The sequence below is a fragment of the Pelecanus crispus genome, chromosome 1 (assembly GCF_030463565.1).
Source record: "Pelecanus crispus isolate bPelCri1 chromosome 1, bPelCri1.pri, whole genome shotgun sequence".
In the NCBI taxonomy this organism is placed as follows: domain Eukaryota; kingdom Metazoa; phylum Chordata; class Aves; order Pelecaniformes; family Pelecanidae; genus Pelecanus; species Pelecanus crispus.
In genome coordinates, this window is record NC_134643.1 from 100709514 (window position 1) to 100737360 (window position 27847).

At 40.3% G+C, this 27847-nt stretch overlaps 1 protein-coding gene across 1 annotated transcript; it reads left to right on the forward strand.

Moving 5' to 3' along the window:
- Positions 1-699: 699 nt before the first annotated feature.
- Positions 700-27237, forward strand: ZPLD1 (zona pellucida like domain containing 1). Its single transcript, XM_075727572.1, has 10 exons — positions 700-805; positions 7210-7430; positions 10568-10749; positions 11413-11485; positions 14664-14761; positions 18810-18890; positions 20280-20451; positions 21851-21959; positions 25041-25070; positions 27062-27237. The coding sequence occupies exons 1-10, from the start codon at positions 700-702 to the stop codon at positions 27235-27237; spliced, it is 1248 nt and encodes a 415-aa protein (XP_075583687.1).
- The last annotated feature ends 610 nt before the right edge of the window (positions 27238-27847 follow it).

Here is a 27847-nt window from a genome sequence, read left to right on the forward strand (position 1 = left end):
AGCATGAATCAGATATTTTTTGGGTTGTGCCAAATATCACAGGTATTACACCTTGGAGTTTTTCTCCCAAGAGGAATAATTACTCAAGACACTAGATATTCATGTGTTCTGATCTCCTGGTCTGGTTGCCAGATACAATTCAAGTAGATGCAAGCATCTGTGCCAACTCTGTACATGAGTTCAATGCAATTGCATGCATGCTTCAAAGAACAGATTTTTGGCAGACAGATACAAACTGATTTTTATTCTAGGACCTTGAGCCTGAGAATTGCTCAGCAAGCCATTTATCTGTATGGTTTTCAGGACTTGGCTAAAATAAAACTATTGTTCTAAGATGTCTTTCTCAAAGAATTTTTAGACTGAAATGTCAAAAAAGCTGTTGGAGTTTAAATATTTAAGCAATCCTAATCTATCGATATATTTTAGGGATTTTTTTTTTCTTTTATATCATCCTTGAGTACCTTTTTGCCACAAGTTATGATTAAAAGCTGTAGAAGTTAATAGAAATTGCACATTACTCAGAAGTAGAGAAATGAGCCCTGCTGCCTGTGGCCTCTTTCCCATAAGCTTGTGAGCTTTATCCCCAATTCCTTTGCTGGAGACCATCACCTCCCGAGTGGTTAAATGTCTGCAGTAAGCATCTTTAACGCAATGAACAGATGTGTGTAATAACCACCTAATGTTTTGCTAGGTTTTGCAATGGAACAGGTATGGTTACTGCTCCTGCTGACGATTAAAGTGCTTTCAGTGGCTGCTCAGTTCAATGGATACAACTGTGATGCTAACCTCCATAGCAGGTTTCCTGGTAAGTGTTTAATAGACTTTTTTCTAATGGCTTCTTTATTGTCTTGGTTCAAAGCAGTGCTTATTTTTAAATACAGAGCTTTAAATCTGTCTGAAGCCTGGGGGTAGGACTCCACATTAAGTGAGTGTTAACTATCTCGGTGACAATGAAACTCCTCTAATGTTGCACTTTACTTTCTTTTTAATTGCACAATGGTTCAAATTCAGCCTAGTAGTAATGAATACAACTCCCCTTGCATCAGTGGGGTTTGACCTGCTTTTGCCAGAGCTCTGTCCTGTCCAAGAAATTCACCAGAGGTCATGTTGTTGGAAATGTTCTCTATAGATTTAAGAGTCTGAAATTTCTAACTGGGTTTTCTTTCATGTTTTATCTGGATGAGAGAATATAATTATGTCCTTTTAGTTAAAAAAAGAAATATATATCTATTTTTGAGTAAAATGAAGTCGATGGCAAAATTCAGTGCCTCACTTCAGCATTAAGTGCTTGGTTAGGGACAGGTGAAGCAGTGGGATGTATCTATGTAAGATAGACACTCATGCCTGTGAGAAATTGGGAATTAAGTAATTTTGGGGACATCAGATGTCCGGAGCTGTTAATACAACAAGAAATAGAAATGAAATTTCAGTCTTAGTGACACGTGTATCGGGGTTTACTGCACTAAAGAATGCTTTTAGTCTCTCTTACATTGCTTATTCTTCCTGCCTCAGTTGTTTCTTGGACAGAATAATAATAAAAAAGGCTGTGAATACGGGCTTGCTCATATCTTGTGTTTCTGAGGTAGCAATTGAATTGAACAGTATAGTGATGAACTCTCAGTATAGTATTATGCTGTAATACCTTTCAGTGTTGTCGCTTTCTGAATAATAATAGTTTTGATTTTTTTTCAGGAAGGATCAGCTCTTTTATTAAACTTAAGTCAGCAGAAAGCCTACAGTCTGTTTATTGTTTCCTGTGCTACCACCACACTGCTAGGTGCTTTGTTCACATAAAGACCAACAGTGGGTTTGATCCTTGTTCACTTAATTGATGTGAATATGAAGAGTAGAGAAATAACACATGCAAAGATGATCAAATATGTTGTCTCCATCCCTGACAAAAATCACTGTTTAACTGAGTACTTCACAAACTACTTCTATATTTCCCTTCTTAGGGAAAAGTTTCACAGGCTTGCCTCAAAAGTGTGGGTGAATTGTGCCCATTTGCCTCAGATCTACCTTTTGTATTTTTTCATGTAATTGTTTTTCTGTTTCGGGCTTCTTGAGAGGATTGCAACAGCTAGAGGGAAGTTTAGATTCCTCTTTCTGTGCTTTTTAGATATTCCTCTGGTCACTTTTTGCACCAGACCTGTGCCAAAGTTTTATATTTGCAATGTGATACCTGTGAATTTAATCCAGCTCTTATTGTGGGTATTTAGGGGCCAGTTGCAGTTCTGCATCATAAAAAAGGGTCATATCGGATTCCATGTCTGCCAAATCTCAGAGACTTGGGAGAAAATCTGTTTAGGTTACAAGTAAACAGATTATTTTTTTTAAGTAAATGCTAATCACCCTGCACTGCCCATAGGAGCTGAGAGTCAAGTGCTGCTCTGTCTTTTCTTGTGATCTCAGGCAGTAAAGATTTAAAGGCTGGAATTTAATCAACAGTCTTAGTGCTGATTTTGAGACCTAGGAAAGAAAAATAAATTCTGCTTGTTAGTTGTGTATTTGAGATAGAGGTAAAAACCAGAAACCCCTTTTGTCCCAGAATTTGACAGGTATTATTTTCAGTATGCAGAAGGGACTGCTATGTAATGGGCTGGGGCTAGTGGAGCTGAGTGAGGCTGCTGGAGCTCTGTTTTCTGGGTTAAAGAACACCAGAAGATGGGCGAGAGAGCCTCTGCATGGAGAAAGGGGCTTGTCCTCGCTACGCTTGCTTCCCAGGTGCTCAGCTCAGGCTGTGGCTTTGAGGGTGCTGGCCTGACTGCCTCCAGAATTCAAATGTAAGGGGAGTGGTGAGAGAGGGGTCAAAAGAGGGAACATTTCAAAACAAGCGTACTCCAGGCTGAGATACTGCTCACAGAGCCTGGTTATGGATAGGACTTTCCTCCTGTTCCTTATTTGTTCCACACAAGAAGTCTTCACTGTTGTCAGCTGAAATTCCAAACATGGGGCAAGAATGGACTTGCTGAGGTCTGTGGTGTGCAGATACCAGAGAAGCCATTGGGTTTTGAAGTTGTCTGCTCTTTTTCTTTAAATGCTGTGAAGAACAGAAGTTGTCTTCAGCAAAGATGAGAAATTAAGCCTTCCTAAAGGAACCTTGGAGCTCATCCATTTTTCATTTGTTTGTGCTTTTGTCTTTCATTGCTTGGGTGACTCTTGCATAGGGATGGGGCTGCATAAATAGGATGATAAATAATCAGGCAGGACATTTGTTTCTGTAGTTTGCGGGTTTGTTTTAGAGTGCAGGTATGCAATAGTCAGCAGGGATGAAGAAAAAAACCCCGTATGTGGTAGATTGAAAATTCTGTGACGTTTTATACCAAAAGCAAGATGTGTTCTAGAGAGTATGTAATAAGGTCAGATCCTGCTGTCCTTCAGAGAGTTGCCTGGAGAAAAAAAGCTTTAGTTCTGCATTGCAGTAAAGCATAGCTTTGAGAAGGCTTTTGGGGGATGGAGCCACAGCAGTCTGGCTGTCTTCAGATGGGAAATGCACAGTTTTGATTCAGGGGGCTCTAGCTGTAGGTACATACTGAGAACTTAGTAGAAGTTAAGAAAATATTGCAGCTTTTTTCACATACACTCTGCATTTTAATTCACTATCAAAGCAGTGATTTGATCAAAGAGGAGACTCATGCAGAGAAGCTGGTTTTGAACTATGTCTTTGTGTGCCTCTTCTGGTGGAATGACTTTTGTCAACATTGTTCTGCAGCAAACTTGTCCTCTACAGGTTTTTTGCTGTCTGCCTCTGGGTCAAGTCTTGGTAATGTGTGGAAAGGTACCAGAGCAGAAGCGGGCAGTGGAGCTGTCAGCATTTGGCTCATGTTGCCATGGGTCCGTCCTTGGTTCAAGATGGTCTCTGTTACTGTAGTATCTATGTACCTCTTGAGCTTTCCTCTGTTTTGCGTGCAACACCCCTGTGAGTACTGCCGACTAGAGGTAGTTTGTGTGATTTGAGTAAGAAAGAGGCCAAGTGCTTTTCCTAGATGGAAACTCTGTGTCAAAGAGGTCATTATGTTTCAGGCCCTATCAGCTAGGTGACCTAACCTTCAAACCATTGCTCCTCTCTTACTCAGAAAATCAAAAGCTTTTACTGCAGGAAGGCAAATATTTTTTGTTTATACTTATACATATATAGGAATAATATTTACCTTTCTAAATTCACAAGAGATGAGCTAGATGTTTAGCATCTAAAGGGGCATTAGATCTGTTTGCACCTGGTTTCAGATTAATTTCTGAACAAATAATGTTGTTTTTAATTCCAGAATGGACTAATTTGGCAACAATACTTCCTTGTAAAGTAGTGGGCAGGTAGTTTACCCTCCTGTATAGCAAAGGTTGTTTTTGTACTGTATGGTCTCATTTCCCTTAGTGTCAAATGAGAATTTTGCAAGTGGTAATGGTACCTTAATAGGGAAAGTAATATCCTGCTTTTTAAAAGGCTTGAAGTGAGTTATAAAATTAACTGAGCTACTTTACATTACATCCTGCAATTTGTTACAATCTGACTGTGCATTGGTCCAAATAAGTGCAAAGGCGTGCTTTGCCATTTGCCTTTTTGTACTGTTCCCTCTACCTTCATATACCCATTAAATGGATCGTAACAGTCCTCATGTAGTGAATACCAAGGCATGCTTCTTCTCAATCTTTGTACGTTATGTTAGTGGAATTAGGTACATGTACAAACCAGGAGAATTTCATGCCAAATCACTTCAACTCCTGTCTTGCCTCCAATACCTTTCTGCCTAGATTTACACCCAGTGAGTAACGTTTATCACCACGTTAGTTCAGGACTGAGTTTAGCCTGTTATTTCCTGCACTTGATTGTTCTGGCTTTAAAGCCACCATTAAAGCTGTCTAAATTAAACTGCTTGTGCTCCTGTACCATGGGGGAAGAGCTAGTTCATTGTAGTGGAGATTTCATTTCCTCTATGTTGTGACAACGCAGTGAAACAATTCATTTCAGCAGGCTTAATGGTATAGTATTGACTGAAGTTGTTCTGCAATTTTTAATAGCACTTAATCTTTAAGCAGATGTAATAAATGAGTTGCTATATAAAGGAGTAATGTCTGTGTTTAACATGGATGCAGTATGTCTTTTTGTAAAGCACTAGGGGAAAAAACCCCCAAAATAGCCCCCCCAATCACCTACAGACAGAGAAGAGCTTATAGAAAAGCTGTGCTATAGCTCTAAAGCAAAACAAACTGTTGCTTGTGCCTATATCCTAACCTGATGCTTTTACAGTCAAGTACCTAAGAATCTTCAGAACTTTCAAATAAAAGGTCAAATTCATCCAAGAAGATCTTTTGCTCTTGTTCAAAAATTGATCAGTTGTAACAATTGCTGTTTTCTAGGTCTTTTGTATTGTCATAATGTACAGAATGAAAGATTGCAAGATGCTTTGTAGTATCGATCATTGTCTTTCAAGAGCCAACTGATTTTTCATTAAAGCTAAAGTTGATGGTTCTTAAAAAAAAAAAAAAAACAAACCCAACCCCCCCTAAAACCAAACCAACTTTAAAGATGTCTATATTATGATATTGGAATAAATTGCTCTGATATGCTGTTGATTGTACTTCAAAGTCTGCACAGCCTGAGACTGTGGTCTCATGCTGTGGAGGGTTGACCCTGGCTGGATGCCAAGTGCCCACCAAAGCTGCTTGATCACTCCCCTTCTCAACTGGACAGGGGACAGAAGATATAATGAAAAGCTCATGGGTCGAGATAAGGACAGGGAGAGATCACTCAGCAATTACCGTCATGGGCAAAACAGACTCAACTTGGGGAAAAATCAGTTTAATTTATTACCAGTCAAAACTGAGTAGGGTAATGAGAAATAAAACTAAATCTTAAAACACCTTCTCCCCACCCCACCCCTCGTCCCAGGCTCAACTTCACTCCCCATTTTCTCTCCTCCTCCCCCCGAGCAGCGCAGGGGGATGGGGGTTGTCTCCGCTGCTCCTTCCTCCTCAGGGGAGGACTCCTCACACTTCCCCTGCTCCAGCGTGCGGTCCCTCCCACGGGAGACAGTCCTCCATGAACTTCTCCAACGTGGGTCCTTCCCACGGGCTGCAGTTCTTCATGAACTGCTCCAGCGTGGGTCCCTCCCACGGGATGCAGTCCCTCAGGAGCAGACTGCTCCAGCGTGGGTCCCCCACGGGGTCACAAGTGCTGCCAGCAAACCTGCTCCAGCGTGGGCTCCTCTCTCCCCACGGGGCCACAGGTCCTGCCAGGAGCCTGCTCCAGCGCAGGCTTCCCATGGGGTCACAGTCTGCTTTGGGCACATCCCCCTGCTCCGGCGTGGGGCCCTCCCCGGGCTGCAGGTGGGTATCTGCTCCCCCGTGGGCCTCCATGGGTGCAGGGGCACAGCTGCCTCACCAGGGGCTGCACCAGGGGCTGCAGGGGAATCTCTGCTCCGGTGCCTGGAGCACCTCCTCCCCCTCCTTCTTCACTGACCTTGGTGTCTGCAGAGTCGTTCCTCTCACATATTCTCACTCCTCTCTCTGGCTGCAATTGCACAGGTTCCCTCCCCCCCGGCCCCCTTCTTCAATACGTTATCCCAAGGGCACTACCCCCATCACTGATGGGCTCGACCTTGGCCAGTGGCATGTCCGTCTTGAAGCTGGCTGTCATTGCTCTACTGGACACAGGGGAAACTTCTAGCAGCTTCTCACAGAAGCCACCCCTGTAGCCCTCCTGCTACCAAAACTTTGCCATGCAAACCCAATATGCATACAAAGTGGACTCCAGACAACCTCAAACACACCTGACTTCCATGCCAGGGCTGGAAAGCAGAGCTCGGCCTCCTGAGTTTCTGAAAATTGCTGGAAATTTCTGTTCCAGAAGGGGGCTGTTTAATCAGACTCTGAATATTTAACCACTTGCTGTTTTTCACTCTGTTGCAGTGCTTTCGTTTATGAATGTGCTACTGAATGATTTGCTAGGGAATTTTGGAATAATGGATTTGTTGTGTGCTATACTATGTTACCATATTAATTCTTGTTTTCTCTTTAGTGAAGTTGTAGAGTCAAATCTGTTCTTCAAAATAATGCAATTCTGACCTTTGTATTCCAATAGTTTGCTGTGACTGGGGTCTAAAAATTGATTTGATCAAAAGTTATAACACTAGACTAACTACTACAATAATTATATGGAGATTAGTTGAAATACATCTTCTTACAATGTCTTTCCCTGTATTTTTCTTGCAGCTGAACGAGATATCAATGTTTTCTGTGGAGTACAGACAATTACTATGAAGATAAATTTTTGCACAGTTCTTTTCTCTGGTTATTCTGAGACAGATCTGGCCCTGAATGGGAAACATGGGGATGCCCACTGCAGGGGTTTCATCAATAACAACACCTTTCCAGCAGTGGTCATTTTCATCATCAATCTAAGTACTTTGGAATCCTGTGGAAACACTTTAGTGGTAAGACAAGGTCAAAGTGAAATTGTAGCGTGGCTGTTTATGCATGGGATCAAGTGAATGGCCTTGACAGCATTGTATCTTTTACAGATAATGTTTACATTGTCTTGCCCACCTAGCAATATATTGTATACATCAAAGAAAACCAGAGAAAGTCAGTAATTTATAGTCTTGATTACTAATGAGAAAATATAGTGGGACACACATTTATCCTCTGATTTGAAAGTACATTTTTCATTTTAATAATTCTTTTCAGTGGAAAAATGAGATTTTTCCAAGCCATTTTTAAAACTTTTGCTGAACATGCCTTAAATTTTGCTGGAACTTTTCAAACTTTTCACTTGGAAAATGAAAGTAAAATATTTTTAAGACTCTGTTAGATAAATGAGAGTTATAGCCTGGGTACCTACTTCTGAGAGGGGCTTGCTGACTGATTGACTGATCTTATATGTTCTGCGATAAGGCAGTGACTGAATGTCTCAGGGGAGATAGTCTGGTCACAGGGCCCAACCCACAGTAAACACCTCTCCTAGCAGTGCCTGGAGGTCTTGCACCTCCTTGGAAGATCTCAGCTCAATATGGAACTGTCTGGCAACAAACTGAATTTTTCAAGCAAATTTTGAATGTTTCACACACACACACACACGCACACACACAAAGGCTATCTAACCTATGCACTCAATTCATGACAAAAAAGCCAAGATTGTGGGGCTGAAGTTCAGATTTGTATGTTTAGCTTTGATCTCTTAGTGCAGAGCCACTCTGCTATGGTGTTTTGCCTGGTGGTGTGACTTCAGTGTCTACATTTTATGTTGCTCTTTCATGCGTGGATAATGCACATCTTTGTACAACTAATGACTAAATCTAATCCTTAGCTGTGGGTGAGATTTTGGAAGCAGAATCTGATCCAGGAGCTGACTTTGAAGTCTGTTTTGTACCAGTTTAATTTCATTTTCTTCAATGAAACTATGTCAGTCTGAAGGGGGAGAAGTCAGGTCTCAAACCTTCTAAACCAAGGGAGTGGAGAGTTGTACAGTTTGTGTGTATATCACACTGTACAAGCAGTGATGATGTGTATCAAGTATCTATGAATAACTTACAAAAACAAGTCTAAAAATGTATCATTTTTAAAGGTTATATTCTATCTGGAATTCATACTTGCATTTGATGATACCTGCCAGTTTTTATGACAAACCCCCTGTTTTCTGTTGCTAATGATTTTGCAAAACTAGGCTGAAATGTTTGATGTGCTCTGTGACCTATTTGCCTCTGGCTGAGTTTTGTTTTAAAATTTCAACAAAAAAGAGTTCAACAAGTTCAAGATTCTCTTTTCCCATTTTCCATGAAAAGCTGTAGCACCTCCATGACTTGCAGTAGAAGAATTTGCCAGGAAGCAACTTTTTCCTGTTCCTGTGGAGTCGGTCAAATTGTAAACTTCCTGAACTTGCTATTTGATTATAATTGTAAGAGCTTGATGTTTTAAAACAAACCACCAACCCACCCCCCCCACCCCCCCAAAAAAAAAAAAAACCCAACCCAACAGTCTGGTAAGTCCAAATAATTGCATCTCCCCATGAAGCCCCCTCACAAGGCTGTACAGGATACAAAGACAAAGTAGCAGCTGCTAAAAATATAAGTAAAAATTCCTCTCATCCTCTCCCAGTTTATGCATGCTGGGCCACAAACAAAGAGGATAAAGGAGCAGGGAGCCTTTCTTATCGTGTTCCCCACACTGTACTACAATCCCATGCATTTCTTGGCTGTGTTTCACAGCAAAGACCTTCAAACTCATTTTCAATAAAAGTAAAGGAAAGACAACAGTTCAGGTGAAACCTAGGTCTGTCTCTAATATGGCAGACAAAACTTTTATTTTTTTGGAGGTGGGATGGTGAGGAAGATAAACAGAGCTATAGCTGGCTATACTACCTTATACTACCTTGGTGCTCTAGCCTCCTAGGAATAGATCCTAGGAAATTTGATTTTCATCATTTTCCTGCCATTTAGCAAATGATTAGTTATACTATTGGCAAAGCGTATGGCTGCGTCTGTCTTCTAGCCAGTTTTTCTGTAGCCGAAGAAATCAAAATACGTGCTGTGTGTGCTGTGCTACTTAGTGCAAACTGTTACAACTCATGCACGCCTCGGGATGATTCTTCCATAGCGAAATATCTTTTTAAGAAACTCTGTGTTCTAAAGCTATTGAAAGCATCTGTTTTGCTAACACAGTTATATAAAAGAAATGCTACAGTGTAAGTCCAGTGCCGTGTTAACTGGCCTTACTGTGTATGTGCCTACTGAGAAAGTAATTTGTGACACTTTATCTGCTGTTTTCAAACCACCCCCTTATTCAGATCAGTAGCTACAGATGGAGTGGGGCTGGGCTGCTGCCAGGAGGAAAGTGTGTCCTTCCGTTTTCTGGAGAGCGAGCTGCATGCATGTTCTTGCTGGCTCTGCACACTGTGAGCCTGAGCAACATAGGATAGCATGTGTCTAGGGACTAAATTGAGGTTGCGTTGGCATTAAGGTTGTATTACTTTTCAGCTCTTGCATTTCTGACAGTGTTTCTTTGCACATAGTTTATAATTTAGATTGAGATGTATAATGTAGACAAAAACACAGACTGAAAGTTCAGCTATTTGGCTTCTATCTGCTTATGAAGTACATTGTTTTTGATATGTCAAAAACAAAGCTCAAGAGTGACAGTGTTGTTTCTGTGAGTGAAAGTGCTTGTGTGTTGACTTTATTATTACATATGGAAGCTCATTTTAAGCTAATATTTTTTTGACTGTGATAGAAAAGTTCCTTCAGCTTTTCCCAGTAAGTCAGGTGAATTTACTGGGAATGCTTAGGAAAAAAGTACCTATGAAAAAAACCTGCTTCCAGGATTCATCAGTTTTTTTTCAAATGCTGCTCCATTCTGTGTTTTAAAAACAAGGATATCGCTTGTGAACTGTATATGCATGATTTCGGGGAGGTGAGAAAGAGAACACAGGGAACATGTTATTAAACTAAGTTAATTTTTAAAGGATTTCCTGAAGATATCTCTGGGTAAATTATGGGCTAAGTTATCAGTGTCCTTGGGTATCTTTCATTCCACAGTTAACTTTCTGATAATAGTTGTTTTCTGTCTCCCTCAATAGGTATCCTCAGCTCGAGGTATCAATGCTTATGGAAATACCTCAGTGGTACAGATAGGTAATGTTTCAGGCTATATTGATACGCCAGACCCACCAACGATTATCAGCTATTTGCCTGGGCTTCTGTACAAATTTAGCTGTAGCTATCCACTGGAGTACTTGGTTAACAATACCCAGCTTGCTTCGTAAGTGTACTTTTCATTTCTATGTGTTTCATTCCCATGTTTATATAAACCCATATGTATGTGTGTATATGCATTCACACTTAAATATATGCATGCCGTTAGCAGTATTGTCAACATAGCGATTTTTAGCTGTGCAAGAGTAAAGGGAAAGGAAAAAGCACTGAAAGAAAAGGTGATGCAAAAGAAAAGAAAATTTTGTAGCATCATTGTATAAGATAACATAGTTTATGAAGAGAGAGCCTTAGATAATGCAAAAATTCCCTTAAAATTCAGATGTTCTGATGACAAAATGGTAGTAGCAAATAATGGAAATTCTTCATGAAATAGTTTGTAAGCATGTGAATATAGAATGCAGGAGAAAATATTTCAATGAGTAAACCTTGTGCATCATGAAAAGTGGGTTCCTTTTTGTCATTTTGCCTCTCTGTGAATTATTTTTCTGATTCATGTTTTCAACAGTATCCATTACTTTCTGCATAGTTAAGGTTCTGTCAGTGTTTCCACTATAAATTCCTATTTCTGAAGTGTATAACCCAAATGCATAAATTAACTCCTTGTGACATGACTCTGAGGTTTTTTAACAATAAAAACCACTGAAGTATGTAAATAGAAAAATAAGATATCTTTCTTCATGAAGGTTTTTGGTTTCTGGTTCTGTTGTAGGTCATCAGCTGCTATTTCTGTGAGAGAGAACAATGGTACATTTATCAGCACTTTGAATTTATTGCTTTACAATGTAAGTATGAAACACAGCAGTATGACCTGAACTAAATCCATCTCTGCACTATATGGATTCAAACTGGATTAGCAGAGCAAAGTATAAACTCCTCTTCATTATTTGCTATTCCCTTTCCACTCCACCCATGAAGAACCAGGCCTTTCATCCGGGCATCTTTCATCTCTGAGTTCCCTTGTCCCTTTCATTTGTGTGTACTACTTGTCTTGTATTTATAGGGCTGCTCTTTGAGGGCACACACAGTCTTTTTGTCCTGTATTTATACAGTTCCTCAATTTACAGCTCTGGCTTTCAGGTTGTATGCTATGTGAATAATCAGTTGTAATAATAATCATACTCCAGAGTGCATACTTGTGCTTGCATCTATTATGTATATGTGTGTGTGTGTATGCGTATTTCTATATATGTGTGTGTATATGTGTATAGGTACATTCTGCTGGTACAGAGAGTACTCTGTAGAATTCTGTAAAAAATATTCTAGGCCTGTTCCCTTAGCAATAAACTGTAGCACTTTTGCTGGAGTATTTTTATGTTCAAGCCTCATCAGAGTGTTTTGATCATCTGTAATTGTAGTGAGGGTTGTGGGAATTGTTCCAAATTTATAGCCCACTGTACTTGTTGCCTCTTGGTGTGGATTTTCAAGATTTTAAGGGTTAATTGTAACAGCTTTCAACTCACACTTCTTCCATATGTTTTAGATAATTCAACTTGAATATGCATTATTGTATAAGCTTTTACTATGTAAATACGGATGGTGACAGTAAAATGTGAAAAATGCATGGACCTCTACTTAACATTAATCTCTGAAATGGTATTTTCGTGTTGATTAAAATCTTTATTCATACATTTTAAATACCTGATTTAAATATCAATTTTTCAATCTATCAAGCAACATTTTTGTAAATTATGAATCTGATTTTTTTCATTATTATTCATGCTATCATGACACTAAGTTATAATTCATGCAACTGATTTAAAAGTCAATGCTTTATGCTTTGAACAAAATGAGCTATAAATATTGTAACAGGACATTTTCCGAAGGCATGCTTAAAAATAATCATGTTTGTTTGATAGAGCAGAGCTCCAAATAACAATTTATAATCTGTTAAAATGAAGATTATGCTTCTCTCATTTTTAAATAAACCTGTGACCAAAAAGTCATGGTGAGCCAAAGTTCTCAGTCAGGGCAAGCATGGACCACCACATGTCTGCTGCCTTTCAGGGCCCCCTTCTGCACACAGTCAGGTATACATGCTATTGATGATTGTACTGAGCACATTTTTTCTGCATGCCAAGCTGGGCTTTCATCCTCCCTATCCTGGGGAATTCACAAGTCGACCATGAACAGTGGTGTCTTATCCTTCTGATTTCAGTCATATTACTCTAGTGAGTAGCACTAGCATGAATAATACTGCTAAGGTTGGCAGATTCAAGTGACGGATATGCCCTTCTTGTTCACATCCTAGGGCTGGGTGTGTACACAGACAACTTGTGTGTTGCCTGCAGTCTGCCTGGCTGGGTGTGCCTCTTGGGACACCCACGGTTTTGTGAGCTCTGATCTGTGGGCTGTTCGACCACATCCTGTGGTCCCTGTTAGAGAGTCCTGGCTTGGGAGGGGCCTCGAGGCTCCCATCCACCCTTGGTATTGGTGAGGGGTTGCGTACAGATGTGGCTCTTGACTGTGAGCAGCCATACTTTCAAACTTCAGCTGTAGTGTTATTTCCTAACATTGACACTTCATCTTCTCAGCTCACCTCCATCTTTCTTCACAAGGTGATGTTTACATTTACTTTGTGGTGTTACTGTGTGTTATCGTTAGGAAAGACGAGAGGAGGCATTATGATAGACTCAGAAAGAGTTTAATAGCAAAACATTTAATGGGCATTCACAGAGCCTAAGTGGCTATGTGCTTTTAGGCCCTCTTGTAAATGTCTGTCTAAATGAATAAAACCTTGCTCTTTAAGAAAAAAAGAACAACTATGGAATGTAATAGTGAGGGACTGGCTGTAGACTTTTTAATCAGTTTGCAAAATGTGACAGAGCTATATATTAGAGAAATGTATAATTAATTATACACGAAGGCAAACCTACCTGATCTCACTTGAATGGATCTTCAAAGACTTGCTCTGTGTATGCCAGAGAGCTGGTCTGTGTGTACATGTGTACGTCCCAAGGCCTCCAATGCTGCAGAGATTGAATATTGGGCGTGCTGTGAATTTTGTCATTGTTCCCTTCCGAAAAAATATTTGATTTATGTGCTTAATCCTTCTTGTTGCTGTCAGCTGCTGCTATTGGTCTTACCTGCCACACTGAACCTGGTCAAAATTCTGTTTAACGAAATTTTTCTTATGTATTGAGTGTTTTGACCTCTCACAAGAGGTCTCAACATGCTGAGTCCCTGTGCTTTCTGGTTAACAGCCTATTTGACATAGGTGACATTACCAGTAGGTGCATTTTGATATGCTGAATTAATGTCTGTCACTCAGATCTGTTTCATGGCATTGCTGCTAAAGTAACATTAATGGTTCAGCCTTTGAACAAGAAACCAATAAAACAGTTATATCTATGTAATAGTATATGGGGAATTCCCAACTTTTACAGCTTCCTGAAACAGCTTTTTTTGAATATTAAAATTTAAATGAAAATGTTACTTGCAGTCTTCCACAAGCCAACTTCCACAGAAGCTACATTTTGCATAATAGAATGTGTCTGTTCTCCCAGACTGTGGCTTAAGATATATAAAACCTGATGGCATTGCTATCTCCACTAAATCAAATAACCTTAACAACCTTTCCTGGGAAAGAGTACACTGTGACAACCCAGTTAAGCTCCTCCTTTAGAAAACTACAGTAGCTGCTACGTTTGCCTGTAGGTGCTGGGAGACTTACTGAGGTGTCAATGAATGATACCTTTTCTTTAATCACTGATCCAACTGCTTCATAAAATCATAAATAGATTCCCCAAAATAGTTGCATAGGCCAGTCAAGTGTTGATGTTTACAGGCAAACTTGTAGGCGATGCTCTGGCACTGCTTTTTGCTTCTTCCTTTACAGAGGACAAAGTAAATCACTGTCCTACATAGAAAGGTTAGAAAAATTAGATGGGAGTTCGGTCTGTGGATGCAGATGGGTTGTTACAGAGGGATTTCTGGTACACTGAGGCAATGTTTGTTTTTCAGGATTCAACCTACAGCCAGCAGCTCCTTGTTCCAAGTACAGGTTTACCTTTGAAAACCAAAATATATGCAGCTGTAAGAGCAACCAACCTTGATGGCAGGTACCATAAAGGATGTTCTTTCTTGTCTTGCTTGCTATTCAGCTCTTGGTGTTGCAGATTTTTCTGATTAGAAGCAACTGTCTTTCCTCATAGCCTTTTGCATGTTAAAATAATGGTTGGTGTTTGATAATCATGGCCTTCAGCTGGAGGGTATCAGGTCCTTGATGGTGAATGCATGTCTTGCTGCTGTCCTCATTATGAAAGTTTTCCTGAATTATACTTTAGATCTTATATTGCTGTTATTTAAGAAAGGGCCTCTGTAAGATCAAGTGAGAAATGCCAGGGCTTTTGTTGTGGTTTAACCCCAGCTGGCAACTAAGCACCACATAGCCACTTGCTTACTCCCTCTGCCCTGCAGTGGGATGGGGGGAAGAGACTTGGAAGGGTAAAAGTGAGAAAACTAATGGGTTGAGATAAGAATAGTTTAATAATTGAAATAAAATAACAATTATAATAATAAATTTTAATGAAAAGGAAAATAACAGAGAGAGAAATAAAACCCAAGAAAGACAAGTGATGCAACTGAAAACAATTGCTCACCACCAGCTGACTGATGCCTAGCCAGTCCCTGAGCAGTGGCTCCCCTGCCAGCTTTCCCCCCCCCCCAGTTTATATACTGAGCATGACGTTGTGTGGTATGGAATAGCCCTTTGGTGAGCTGGGGTCAGCTGTCCCAGCTGTGTCCCCTCCCAAATTCTTGTGCACCCCCAGCCTACTTGCTGGTGGGGTGGGGTGAGAAGCAGAAAAGGCCTTGACTCTGTAAGCACTCCTCAGCAGTAACTAAAACATCCCTCTACTATCAACACTTTTCCTGTATTATCAACACTTTTTACAGCACAAATCCAAAACATGGCCCTGTACTAGCTACTGTGAAGAAAACTAACTCTATCCCAGCCAAAATCAGCACATTCTCCACCCCTTATTCCGTACCACTTACATCATCCTCAGGTCTCATGCTATCTAATACATTCTCATTAACCACCACCACCCTTCCCATCCTTTGATACTATATGCAGATATCATTCCCTTAGTCTATGGACCAACCCTGTGAAATGTCTGTAAAATGTCCATAAAAGTCCACAAAATGTCCACTGAGTTAATTTAGTCCATGACTTCAAGCTCCATCTGTTATGATAATCACTCAGGACAGGAGAGGTCATGTGTTGTGTCAAGTTATTGGGCACCAAAGCCAGCTCAGGTCAGGTCACTGCTGCACTTGCACTACTTCTTGTAAGGCTCGTTGTCCATTGGTTCAGGTGGTTCCTGCTATAGTAATTCCTATGACACGCAACTAAAGTCATGGGTTACAACAGTTTAAAAGTCTTTCCATTACAATATCCACCCCTGGTCCCTTTGGGGACCAGATTATAGGGTTTAACGTTGCAATGAACTCCTCCCCTTGGTCCTAGCCTGGCTAGCAACAAGGCGTTCCTGCTGTAGTAATTCCCATAACAGGCAACTCAAATAACACATTATTTTCACCCATTTCTATGTTGGATCCCTTCCTAAATGACCTGATGTGTAATTGGCCCATCGAGCTATAAATAGCTCACCCCTACGTTCTCAGTCCAGATCCATCTGAGCCACTTCAATTCATAGAATCATAGAATAGTTTGGGTTGGAAGGGACCTTTAAAGGTCATCTAGTCCCACTCCCCTGCAGTGAGCAGGGACATCTTCAACTAGATCAGGTTGCTCAGAGCCCCATCCAACCTGATCTTGAATGTTTCCAGGGATGGAGCATCTACCACCTCTCTGGGCAACCTGTTCCAGTGTTTCATCACCCTTGTTGTAAAAAATGTCTTCCTTATATCTTGTCTAAATCTACCCTCTTTTACTTTAAAACCATTACCCCTTGTCTTATTGCAACAGGTCCTGCTAAAGAGTTTGTCCTCATCTTTCTTATAGGCCCCCTTTAAGTACTGAAAGGCCACAGTAAGGCCTCCCTGGAGCCTTCTCTTGTCCAGGCTGAACAACCCCAACTCTCTCAGCCTTTCTTCATAGGAGAGATGCTCCAGCCCTCTGATCATTTTTGTGGCCTTTCTCTGGACCTGTTCCAACAGGTCCATGTCTTTCCTGTGCTGAGAGGTCCAGAGTTGGACGCAGTATTCCATGGGGTCTTACCAGAACAGAGTATTATAGCAACCTGGTTTACCTGGTCTACCTGCTCAAGGTTTCGATGTTCTTCAGTGGCACAGCTGTTGGATATGTGAGCATCTACGTGACGAACTTTTACAACCAGGTTCTCTACGTGGGCAGCAGTATCTTGCCATAATTCAGCAGCCCAGATGGGTTTACCTCTGTGCTGCCAGTTGCTCTGCTTCCATTGCTGCAACCACCCCCATAGGGCATTTGCCCCCATCCATGAGTCAGTATAGAGACGGAGCACTGGCCGTTTTTCTCACTCAGCAATATCTAAAGCTAGCTGGATGGTTTTCACCTCTGCAAACTGACTTGATTCACCTTAGCATTCAGCGGTTTCTGCAATTTGTCATGTAGGACTCCACACAGCAGCTTTCCACCTTCGATGTTTTCCCACAATATGACAGGATCCATCTGTAAACAGGGCATATTGCTTTTCACTTTCTGGTAATTTATTATACAGAGGGGCCTCTTCAGCATGAGTCACCTCCTCTGGTGCCACTCCAAAGTTTTGGCCCTCTGGCCAGTCCATGATCCACTTCCAGAATTCCTGGGCAACTGGGGTTTCCATCTGAGCCCGTTGTGTTATCAGTGTGACCCACTTATTCCATGTAGCATCAGTTGCATTATGTGTAGAGGGGAGCCTCCCTTTGAACATCCAGCCCAGCACAAGCAATCAAGGTGCCAAAAGGAGCTGTGCTTCAGTACCAACTACTTCTGAAGTGGCTCAAATTCCTTCATACGCTGCTAATATTTCTGTTTCAGTTGGAGTGTAACGGGATTCAGGTCCTCTATATCCCCAGCTCCAACACCCTACCTCCCATTTAATTTGTTGAAAGGCTTGCTGCTGGTCAGGGCCTCATTCAGTGTCATTTTTCTTCTGGGTCACTTGATAGGGAAGGCTTACGATCAGACTATAACCTGGAATAGGCATTCTCCAAAAACCCATGACACCTAGGAAAGCTTCTGTTTCTTTTTTGCTAATTGGTGGAGATATGGCTGTTATTTTATTGATCATGTGCATTGGGATACAATGATGCCCATCTTGCCATTTTATTCCTAAAAACTGGATTTCCTGTGCAGGTCCTTTGACATTAACTTTGTTTTATAGAAAAACCATCTTTCAAAGGAATCTGGATTACTTTTCTCCCCTTCTCAAACACTTCCTCTGCTGCATTGCCTCACACAATGATGTCATCAGTATACTGCGGGTGTTCGGGAGCCTCACCTTGTTCCAGTGCAGTCTGTATCAATCCATTACAAATGGTAGGGCTGTGTTTCCACCCCAGGACAGTTGATTCCAGGTGTACTGGACGCCCCTCCAAGTGAAAGCAAACTATGGCCTGCTCTCTGCTGCCAAAGGGATTTAGAAAAATGCATTAACAATATCAGTTGTGGCATACCACTTGGCCACCTTTGACTTCAGTTTGTACTGGAGTTCTAACATGTCTGGCATGGCAGCACTCAGTGGCAGCATGACTTCGTTCAGGCTGTGATAGTCCACTGCTAGCCTCCACCCTCTGTTAGATTTTTTGTAACAGCACAGCTTTTAAAAGTGGGATGGCTTTGATTTCTAGTCCTATGTGGCCATGACTTCTGAGAGGATGTGTACAATGTGTTGGTATAGTGGTTGACTTGCATGAAACCAAGTAATTTGATTTATACAATTCTGCTGCTATGCTGTGCTGTTTAGTTTTGCAAGTTGTGGGAGGAAACAGGTTATATATTGGGAATGCAGGATGACTTGTATGTGACCTGTTAAATACCATAACTCAGCTTCAGTGTAACAGTCTGCATTATCAGTTTGTATGCTTGCCTGTGCTGTCTTTTAATCTTATCTCACTCACTTTCCACCCCTACTCTTACATTGCCAATTCTCCTTATCTATCACTTTGCTCCCTGTGCAGGTGGAATGTTTTGATGGACTACTGTTACACCACGCCATCCGGTAATCCTAGCGATGATCTTCGATATGATCTTTTTTTCAGGTAGGTCCTGTGCAAACCCAGTGTTTTGCAGGTCCTTCCTTTAAAAAACAGTTATAAATCTCTCCAATAGTGGTGTTCTAAACTGCCTGGAAAGTCTAAGCAATAGTATCGGGGGGGACTGAGGACTGGGCTTACAGATAACATGTTGGGACTTATCTTGTTTGTGAACGTAAACATAGAAGCAAATGCAAAGTTGTAAGAATTTTGAAGTGTCGTGGTTTAGCCCCAGCCAGCACCTAAGCACCACGCAGCCGCTCTCTCACTCCCACTGCCCTGGTGGGATGGGGGAGAGAATCAGAGGAGTAAGAGTGAGAAACACTCCTGGGTTGAGATAAGAACAGTTTGATAATTGAAATAAAGTAAAATAGTAATGATAATAATAACAATATAATAATAATAATATACAAAGCAAGTGATGCACAATGCAATTGCTCACCAGCTGCCGACCGATACCCAGACAGTTCCCGAGCAGCGATCGCTGCTCCCCGGCCAGCCCCCCCCAGTTTCTATACTGAGCATGACATCATATGGTATGGAATAGCCCTTTGGTCAGTTTGGATCAACTATTCTGGCTGTGCCCCCTCCCAGTTTCTTGTGCACCTGGCAGAGCATGGGAAGCTGCAAAGTCCTTGACTAGCATAAGCAGTACTTAGCAACAACTAAAACATCAGTGTGTTATCAACATTCTTCTCATATTAAAATGCAAACCACAGTACTATGCCTGCTACTAGGAAGAAAATTAACTCTATCCCAGCCAAAACCAGGACATGAAGGTAGAGAAGCATATGTCTAAAATGGTTGTACTAGAGATACCATAAACACCCAAACTGAATGGCTAACTGTCCTTTATTTTACCAAAGGTACCCTTGTGGTGAATGACAGTGATATAAAACATAGACTCCAGTTCAGGAAAGCAGTTAAGCAAATGATTAATGATAAATAGATGTTCCTGCTTCTACCCCCACTAGTAAAATTTATTTGAATTGAAACTTTGATAAACATCTTGGCAGTATCTCAGGTAAAATCTTATCAGTGACAGTTGCTGGAGAGATACTGTCTTCATTTGGAGTTACCTGTCTATACCAGTTAACATACCTGATTACTTTTTGCTTCAGGTCTCAAGTTTCTTCAGGCACCGGAATTAAATGGTACCTTGGTTATAGCTGTGATGTTGCAAAACAAAACACAATGTTTTTATAGGAATGCATTTCAGCACAGCCTAACAGGCAGATTGTGGCTGCTCATGTTGGATATTAGGGCACAGTGTTCTTTTCCAAGGAACTAAAGCACTGAACTTGCTGCTTAAGTTATCTTATTTTCAGCTAAGAGCTTCAAAATGCTAATCATACAGCTGCTCATCCTAGTTTTAATGTTCTCTACAAAAACTAGCTGTGACAAGGACCCGCAGACAACTATAATTGAAAATGGCAAGAGCCAAATGGGCCGGTTTTCCTTTGAGGTGTTTCGCTTTGTGAAGCACAAGAACCAGAAGATGTCTACGGTCTTCCTTCACTGTGTGACAAAGCTGTGCAGAGCAGATGACTGCCCCTTTCTTGTGCCAGTAAGTTTCAGTGGACGGAAGTTGCTGTTAATTGTCTGGATATAAAATAGGCACACTGGAGTTATTCTGCATACAAATGCTATGGAAGTTTGGATGGCACAGAATGAAGGTGACTTGTAGAGTCTGAAGTAAGAATGTTTTTTGTGTCTGAAGGAATGTCAAACAACTGATGAAGGATAGGGCAATGAATATTGTAATCTGGAGATAGAATAATACTAGGTATGCAAAACACAGGTTGTTGGACATGTGAGAAATGACCTCTTTGCCTTTTGGTCCTTAATTCATTATTAAAAGTAATAACTGAGACAGCTTCAGAGCTGATGTTCTTAGTATAGCATCTAAGAAACAAGGTATCCACAGTCACAGTGGATGAATAGAAATATCTTAGAATAGAATATATGGAAAACTTAAAGCTATAGTAAGCACCGTTATACTGATAAGGAAAATATGAAAGAGTTTCTGATAGTGGAAAAAAAATTACTACATCCTGTATAGTTTATTGCCACCTCCCTTATAGTTTGGAAACTGCTGTTTTGCTGAAGTTCATGAAGTTGTGTCAATTCAAAAATTATTTAATTTTAGGAGTGTCAGGAGCAACAAATGTATTTTGGAAATTGAAACATTTAAATAAACATATAAACACAGAATATTCTGTGTTGATGACTTTAGGATGCAGTATCGTTTCCTATTGAATGACTTACCATTTAGAATTTTAAAATGCTATCAGTTCAGTATACTTCTGACATTTTGTACATTATTTATATTTTTATGTTACACTTTTAAATAATTCATTGTTTGTATTGAATTTATGTTCTGAGGTTTTTGAAGTTCTTTCACAAGAAGTTGAAATTAAAGAAATGCTCTTGGTTGAAGCATACTTGAGTACTCAAGATTGAGGTAGATGACAAGTTAGAGATGTTAAAGGTAGATTCCAGATGACAGAGTGCCAGGGATTGTTTTAATGTGGGTCATTGCTATATAAAACTCCATCGAAAAAATGTGAACTTTAACTTGAGAAGCTTGCTAGAATAGGGATTGTAGCATGTTGTCTGTCCCTAGTCAAGCAAAACACGTTTGTTGGGGAAAACTGTCTGTAAACAAAGCTTTGGGAAATTAACTACTGAAAATTTAATATACTATAAGATGGATCTTGTACACAACAGCAATGTAGTTCTGTAAATGAACTGAGGCAAAATACAACGGGAAGCTGGGCATTTATAAGATACACTTCTAGGGAATATTGCAGCTGTTTTTATTGCAAAGTAATTTAATGCATACTAAGAAATAGAATCAAAGTTGTAGTGTCGCTTATAAAAGAGTTTACATTAAAGCAGGAAGCACAGAAGGGCCATAATTCCATTCCACTCTGAAACTGTGATTGTTTTGATTAACCACTCAGATTTGCAGTAACAGAGAAAGAAGAGACGCTGGTGGGAGGACAACTTGGAGCCCTCAGAGCACCTCTGGCAATGCTGTGATTTCTGCTGGCCCCATCATTACGAGGAGTGGTAGGAATGAGCAATTTTTCTATGGACTGCAGGAATCTCAGAAACCTGGGGAAATGTTTTGCAGTTTAATATAAATTTGCAGTGACTTAGGGAAAGGGTGGATTCTCCATGAGTTTGCTGGGTATGTTTTTCCCTACTGTTGGAGTCTTTGGTAGAAATTTTGAGCTAATATTTCTGTTTGGCTCTCACATGCTTCCTTCCTACCCCAATAAAATCAATGTGGAATACTGTTATACATATAAGGCCATTATAAAAGCCCAAACTCAGTGGGTTGGCTTCCTTTTTTTTTTTTTTTTTTTTTTTGTCAGATTTCACTGAAGATAATGGAATTTAAGGTACTGTGTTCAGTTTTGCAATTTAATTTGGACAGCTAATGACTATTCACTGTCACTTGCTATTCACCATTTCTTCTAGCTTCACCTGTAGGTTTTTAGCTAAGCATTGCATAAAATTAATACATGCTATGCTTAGCCTTCAGCTACAAGAAAGAAATAGGACAAACAGAGTGGGCCCAAATCTACTCCTTTAAATCCAGGGTGAAATTCCATTATTTCCATTTTTATTACCAAAGTTCTTTTTTTTTTTTTTTAAAAAAAAAACCCAACCAACCAACCAAAAAACCCAAACCCCAAGTCTAAATGCAACCTGCAGTCTCTGAAACGAATTTATGTGACTGCTGTTGACAAAATAATAAAAATGAAATATTTGAAAAATGTTTAAGAAATTCTGTTTGCAGATATTTATAAGTAGTTGCAGTTAAGCAAATTATTTCAGCAGCCTTAGATATAGGAAGCTGAAAGCAGGACTGAATCCTATCTAGGAAAAATAATTGAAACATTTGGGAATAAAATCCTTCTTTATGTGCAAAGTGGTTGTTCTGTCCACATATACAAAGAGAACAACTGATCCTCCAGAACAGGGAACCATCTAGCAAGAGACCATTTTTCGAACAAATACCCTCTGTTATAAGCAACATTTCTGCAATGAAAATGAGTATTTTTGTTCTGCATTATACATAGTCCCAATTGAGTTGCTGCTATCTGATTAGTCAAGAAAAAGTGAAAAGTACTAACTTCAAAGTTGCATGTATGAGTACTTATGGGAAATGAATGACAGATTTGCCCAGACAAACATGTATGCTAGAGAAATGCTGCCTTAGGCAAGGAATGGAAACTAGATAAAGCTTGTTATATGAGCAACCCGTATTAGGCAATATAGCTTATGATTCCAATGCTGTGAATGCTATTTTTACAATTAAAAAAGATACTCATCAATTACCTTTTAAATACTGCATAACCACAAGCAAACAAATACCTGTCCACGGGTGTTTAATGACCTCAAAGGAAGGATAAATGATTTTATAATTTCTTGACAACTGTTGAGGTTTTTTAAAAATGAAAACATGAATAAGCTTGGAAAAGGAAAATATTTTTTTAGGGTGTCTTCTAATTGAGATATGTGGCTAGAACTTTTTAGATTAGACATATTTCTGTATCTCCATAGAATGCTTTTGGAGCATCCCACTCCTGCTGACAGAAGGATGGTTTGATGGGAAGTACTCTGAAAAAAATGGCATTCAGTTCTGAACTGTCACAAATTTCCTGAGTAGCATTGGGCAAGTCACTTAGTCTGACTTGCACTTCACTTTTCCTTCTGGAGCAGAAAGAGGGAATTAGTATTTCCTCCCACTGTCCCTTGCCATTGTGAAAATAAGTAAGTGCATTAAAAATGTGAGGTTCATGAATACTAAAGGAAAGAAACGGGAGAAGGTCATGAGAGAACTTGAACAGAATTATCTGGTTTTGGATGAGGAGTGCCAGGGTGCGGTGCTGGCTTACTCTGGTGCGATGCTGCATGGAGGTGCTTGTACTATTTTCAAGGCCAGGTGTGGTCCAGCTTTTGTACAGATGCATTTGTACAGAGCCCATCGTACCTGCTGTACCTGACTCACCATAGTTCCTACCCCAGTATTAGGTCTGCAGTTGTATGGTTGTGCAGCCCCTCACTTCCCTCATTTAGCTTGGTTCTGCATCTGTCCCGGGGCCGTTCCTGTGCACATTGGTGTCTGCAGAGGCACCCTGAGTTAGCCAGGTCGCCCCATCACTCTAGTCACCAGTTGTTCTGGTAACAGAGCTATTTATGCAGTTACCTTGATAGGAACTGAATAATGCTACTGCAAATGAGTAATGGTCCTTCTGTGTATTTCTGAACTCTTATTTCTAACATTTTGTTCTTTTCAGAGAAACTTTATTCTTGTTTGTTAATCTAAAATAAGTCATTACAGGAGACATACACAGAAGAAAATGTTTTAGTCTCTGTGTGTAGAAACAAAGCAGGTACCTACTTGTGCAGGTGAAATTGTATAGCTTTTGATGGATGTCTCACTTAAACTTAGAAGACAGCTGCTCAGAACAAATGTATACGTGAGCTGTGCTTACAAGTTGCACAAAAAAGCAAAAACAGTGACAAGAAATGTAGTTCTGAGATGGACAATGGTAAGTAAGTAAAAACTGAAGACAAAATACAAATGTTTGCCTGAATATAATGCCACTGTGTAACTGTCAAGAGAAAAGTGAGCATGGAGAAAGGGCATTTTTGCAATCATTTATGGTCACTGATGTATTTTTCCTTGAAAAACTCAGGTCAGTTTTTTTTCCTATATAGATCTTCTTGTAATGTGATTAACAGTGAAGGGTCTTGCGTATAATACCATGCTTATGGTTGTATTTTTATTGAGGGACAGAATAAAACTGGCCACACTTTCAATTAAGAGGTTCCTGCATTAAGGTGTGGGGTGGGTTTTTTGTGGGGTTTTTTTTTGTTTTGTTTTGGGTTTTTTTCCACAGAATACTAAGTAATTTCATATTGGTGTGCTTGCATTAAAAAGGGAGCAATGTTGTGTAATTAATGTTGTTGTCCTTATTCTACCAAAGATGTTAAAAGCTCCTAGGCAATGTTGCAAGTATAGCTGATATGTTTTGAAAGTAAAGCTAGGACTATTGGCTTTTGTGTTGCAAGGAGGGGAGGAGGTAGGCAGAGGTATTTGTAAAATATAATGCATCCCATTTTTGTTTTATACAGATGAGATGCCAACCAACAATTCACAGCTTGGTAAGTTAATCAGAATTCCAAGAAACATAAAAGGGGGTTTATGAGTGAAACAGAACTGAGGAGATGAACCATTTTGATTGAGCTCTATGCACTGAGCTGGAATGTTTTTTCTTTTTGGCTTTTTTTGTCACTTAAATGAGTCAATACTGATATGCTGTAAAGAAAGCAATTGGTTAATCTGGAATGCTCAGTTTGACTTGTGTACCCAGCCCCACCAACATAGCAACTTCTAATTCCTGTGATGGAACTGAAATGAAATTATGCTGCTATGATATATATGAGGGTGAAGGAACATTGCAACTGCCAGGTGCAAAATCAGATTTAAGCAGTAAAATTTGCTTGTGCCACACAGGAGCAGAGCAGCAAAATGGTTATTATGGTGCAGTCCAGCTCAGTTCAGTGCTCAAAGTCAGAAGAGCTCTGCTTGAGCTCCTATTCTCCTGGCATTTAACCACACAAAGAGCCTATAGAGAAGTTTGGATAGAACTTGTGTTCTTCTAGGGCAATGAAGAAAATAGGCTGCAGGGGAGATCAGGTCTCTAAGTTTTAGGGTGCTTCTCCTTTGGGCACTTGGAGGACTTGTTTCAGCCTGTCTGTTACTGTTTTCTGCTGGTAACAAGGAGTAGCTAATGGCTAAGAAAGGTTGGTCAGGGTAATCAGGTGGTTCATTGGACCATTCTACCTCTTACTTGTTCATAATGGGACTGAGCGGCACAAGCAACCTGTTCTGTCCTCTGAACTCTAATACTGTTTGTTCCCTTCTTTTCTCAACTTGGTCCACATAAAAGCAGCTACTTTTCTTTTCTGGCATGGAAACAAAGTTCTCCCTGTAATGAATTGCTCCCTACTATGTTCCTACCCACGAGCATCATTAAAATAATAATAATAAAAAGCAAATTCTTCATTTGCTGCACGCAGCTTTCTGTGTTAATGGCTTCTACCTTTCCTCCCCATCCAATGAAAGCAGCAGCCCTCTCTTTCCATCCCAGAGCAACAGCATTCCTGTGCCTGTTGCTGTCCCAGTGAAGAGCATAGAGGTAGAGCAAGGTGGATTACTGCTGTACTGGAGAGAAGACAAGATCAGAAGGCAGAACAGTGTTGAGAAGGGCAGGGCAACCTGATCAACAGAGCTGACTTCTTTGCAGCTTTGGTGAGGAGGGAGGTATAGATGATGTTGAGGGCAGGTGGCTGCTTCTGGGAGGAGCAGTCTGGTTTCCCACATAGGAGCTCTGTTGTCATTTCACCTCACTCTCCAGCACTACTGGTAATGGCAAGCACAGCTCTTAGGCAAACACACGCTGGTGGGTTTGGGTAGCACGGTTCTTTTTTTGTTCCCCGCCACCCCCCCCAACCCCCCCACCCCCCCACTGGAAAAGATGGTACAGGCTGGATATGTGTGTTCCAGTATCCAGGAATTGATCCATGAACAGGCCTGCTGAGCTACACTAAATAGTAAGTACATATGTTACCTCCTCTCTCTGAGAATTGATAAACATGTTAAGAAGCCTTCTGTGAAGGCGTACAGACAAGCTTAGAGTAGCTCAGATATCTGGTGCCAGATATGCCTGGTAAGGATTTATATACCCTTCAAACTGAGATGTGGGTAATGATATCAGGGAAGAAATCCTTTCATTAACTTGGTTAGGCCACAAATCCTTATACCTCTGCCTTGATGGTTCTTGGACAGTGATAGTCTTGCCTTAAATAGCACAGGTCAAGGTTGGTCACCAGCGTATGAGGGATTATGCCTTAGAAGTATCCTTATCTTTATCCCCCCAGCACGATGGGTATTGAAAGAACTAGTAACTGTTTTCAAAGTATACTTAGATAAGCTTTATCCAAGTAGACAGGTGCTCATTCTGAAGTACAGTTTTAGTCCCTTCATTGTAATTATTCTGTACATAGGGTGTTGTAATGGAAAGACAGAAGTGTTTGGCACTGCTGAGAGATTCTAACCATATCTTACCTGTGTATTTTTGTTCTCCTTGCAGCTCATCCAAATGGACCTCCTTTCCAGCTGAACTCAGTCACCAGCGCACTGATTTCAGGTGTTGTCATCCTAGGAATCACAAGTGTTTTCTTTTTTGTATGTTCCCTAACTCTTCTGCACAGAAAGTGGCCCAACAGTTCAGTCTTGAGTGGCATCCGAAACCCAGTTTTCAACTGAAAGTGGTGATTTACTTGCACTTTTTCTTTGGGGTTCCCTTTCTTGTCCATGAAATATTATTCCATTAAAAAATAGTATTAAGGCAACACTCCAGCTGTATCCAGCTTCTATTCCAGCTATTTTATATTTGTAGATTTGCTAGATGTTGTGTAGGTAAGTAGTACTGGTATTGGTAACAATCCTAGAAAATTATGAGAATCTCAATTGTGTTTGTGATCAGACTGTATAACATTATGCCCATGGGTGTGCTGACAATAGAGGTCATACCTCCAGCTTCCCAGTAAGGTCTCAAAGCTGAAGATGCTGAAGGTGACAACCTTTCCAAGTATGCCATTCTTACACAAAACCTGATACATTCAGAAACATTCATAAGTTCATAAACACCTAGTAAAATAAGGATCACTTCTGTTTTGTCATGGTATTTTTCACAAATTTGAAAAAACAATTGTGTCTCAGGAGGAACTTGTTTTCATCTATCTTGGCTAAAAATAACCCCAGAGAGACTTAGAATAAATGAGTTTTGCTTATTATTCACTTGGAAATGTTTTCTCAGATCTATCTTCCATTGAATTATGGTGATAGCATGTGAAGGACATAATTTGACTCAAAA

Excerpts from the sequence above, each read along its gene's own strand:
- ZPLD1 (XM_075727572.1), top strand. The coding sequence starts at position 700 with ATGGAACAGGTATGGTTACTGCTCCTGCTGACGATTAAAGTGCTTTCA. Across the intron at positions 20,452-21,850 it reads ACTGCCCCTTTCTTGTGCCA|ATTTGCAGTAACAGAGAAAG; the intron begins GTAAGTTTCAGT and ends TTAACCACTCAG. Across the intron at positions 21,960-25,040 it reads CCCCATCATTACGAGGAGTG|ATGAGATGCCAACCAACAAT; the intron begins GTAGGAATGAGC and ends TGTTTTATACAG.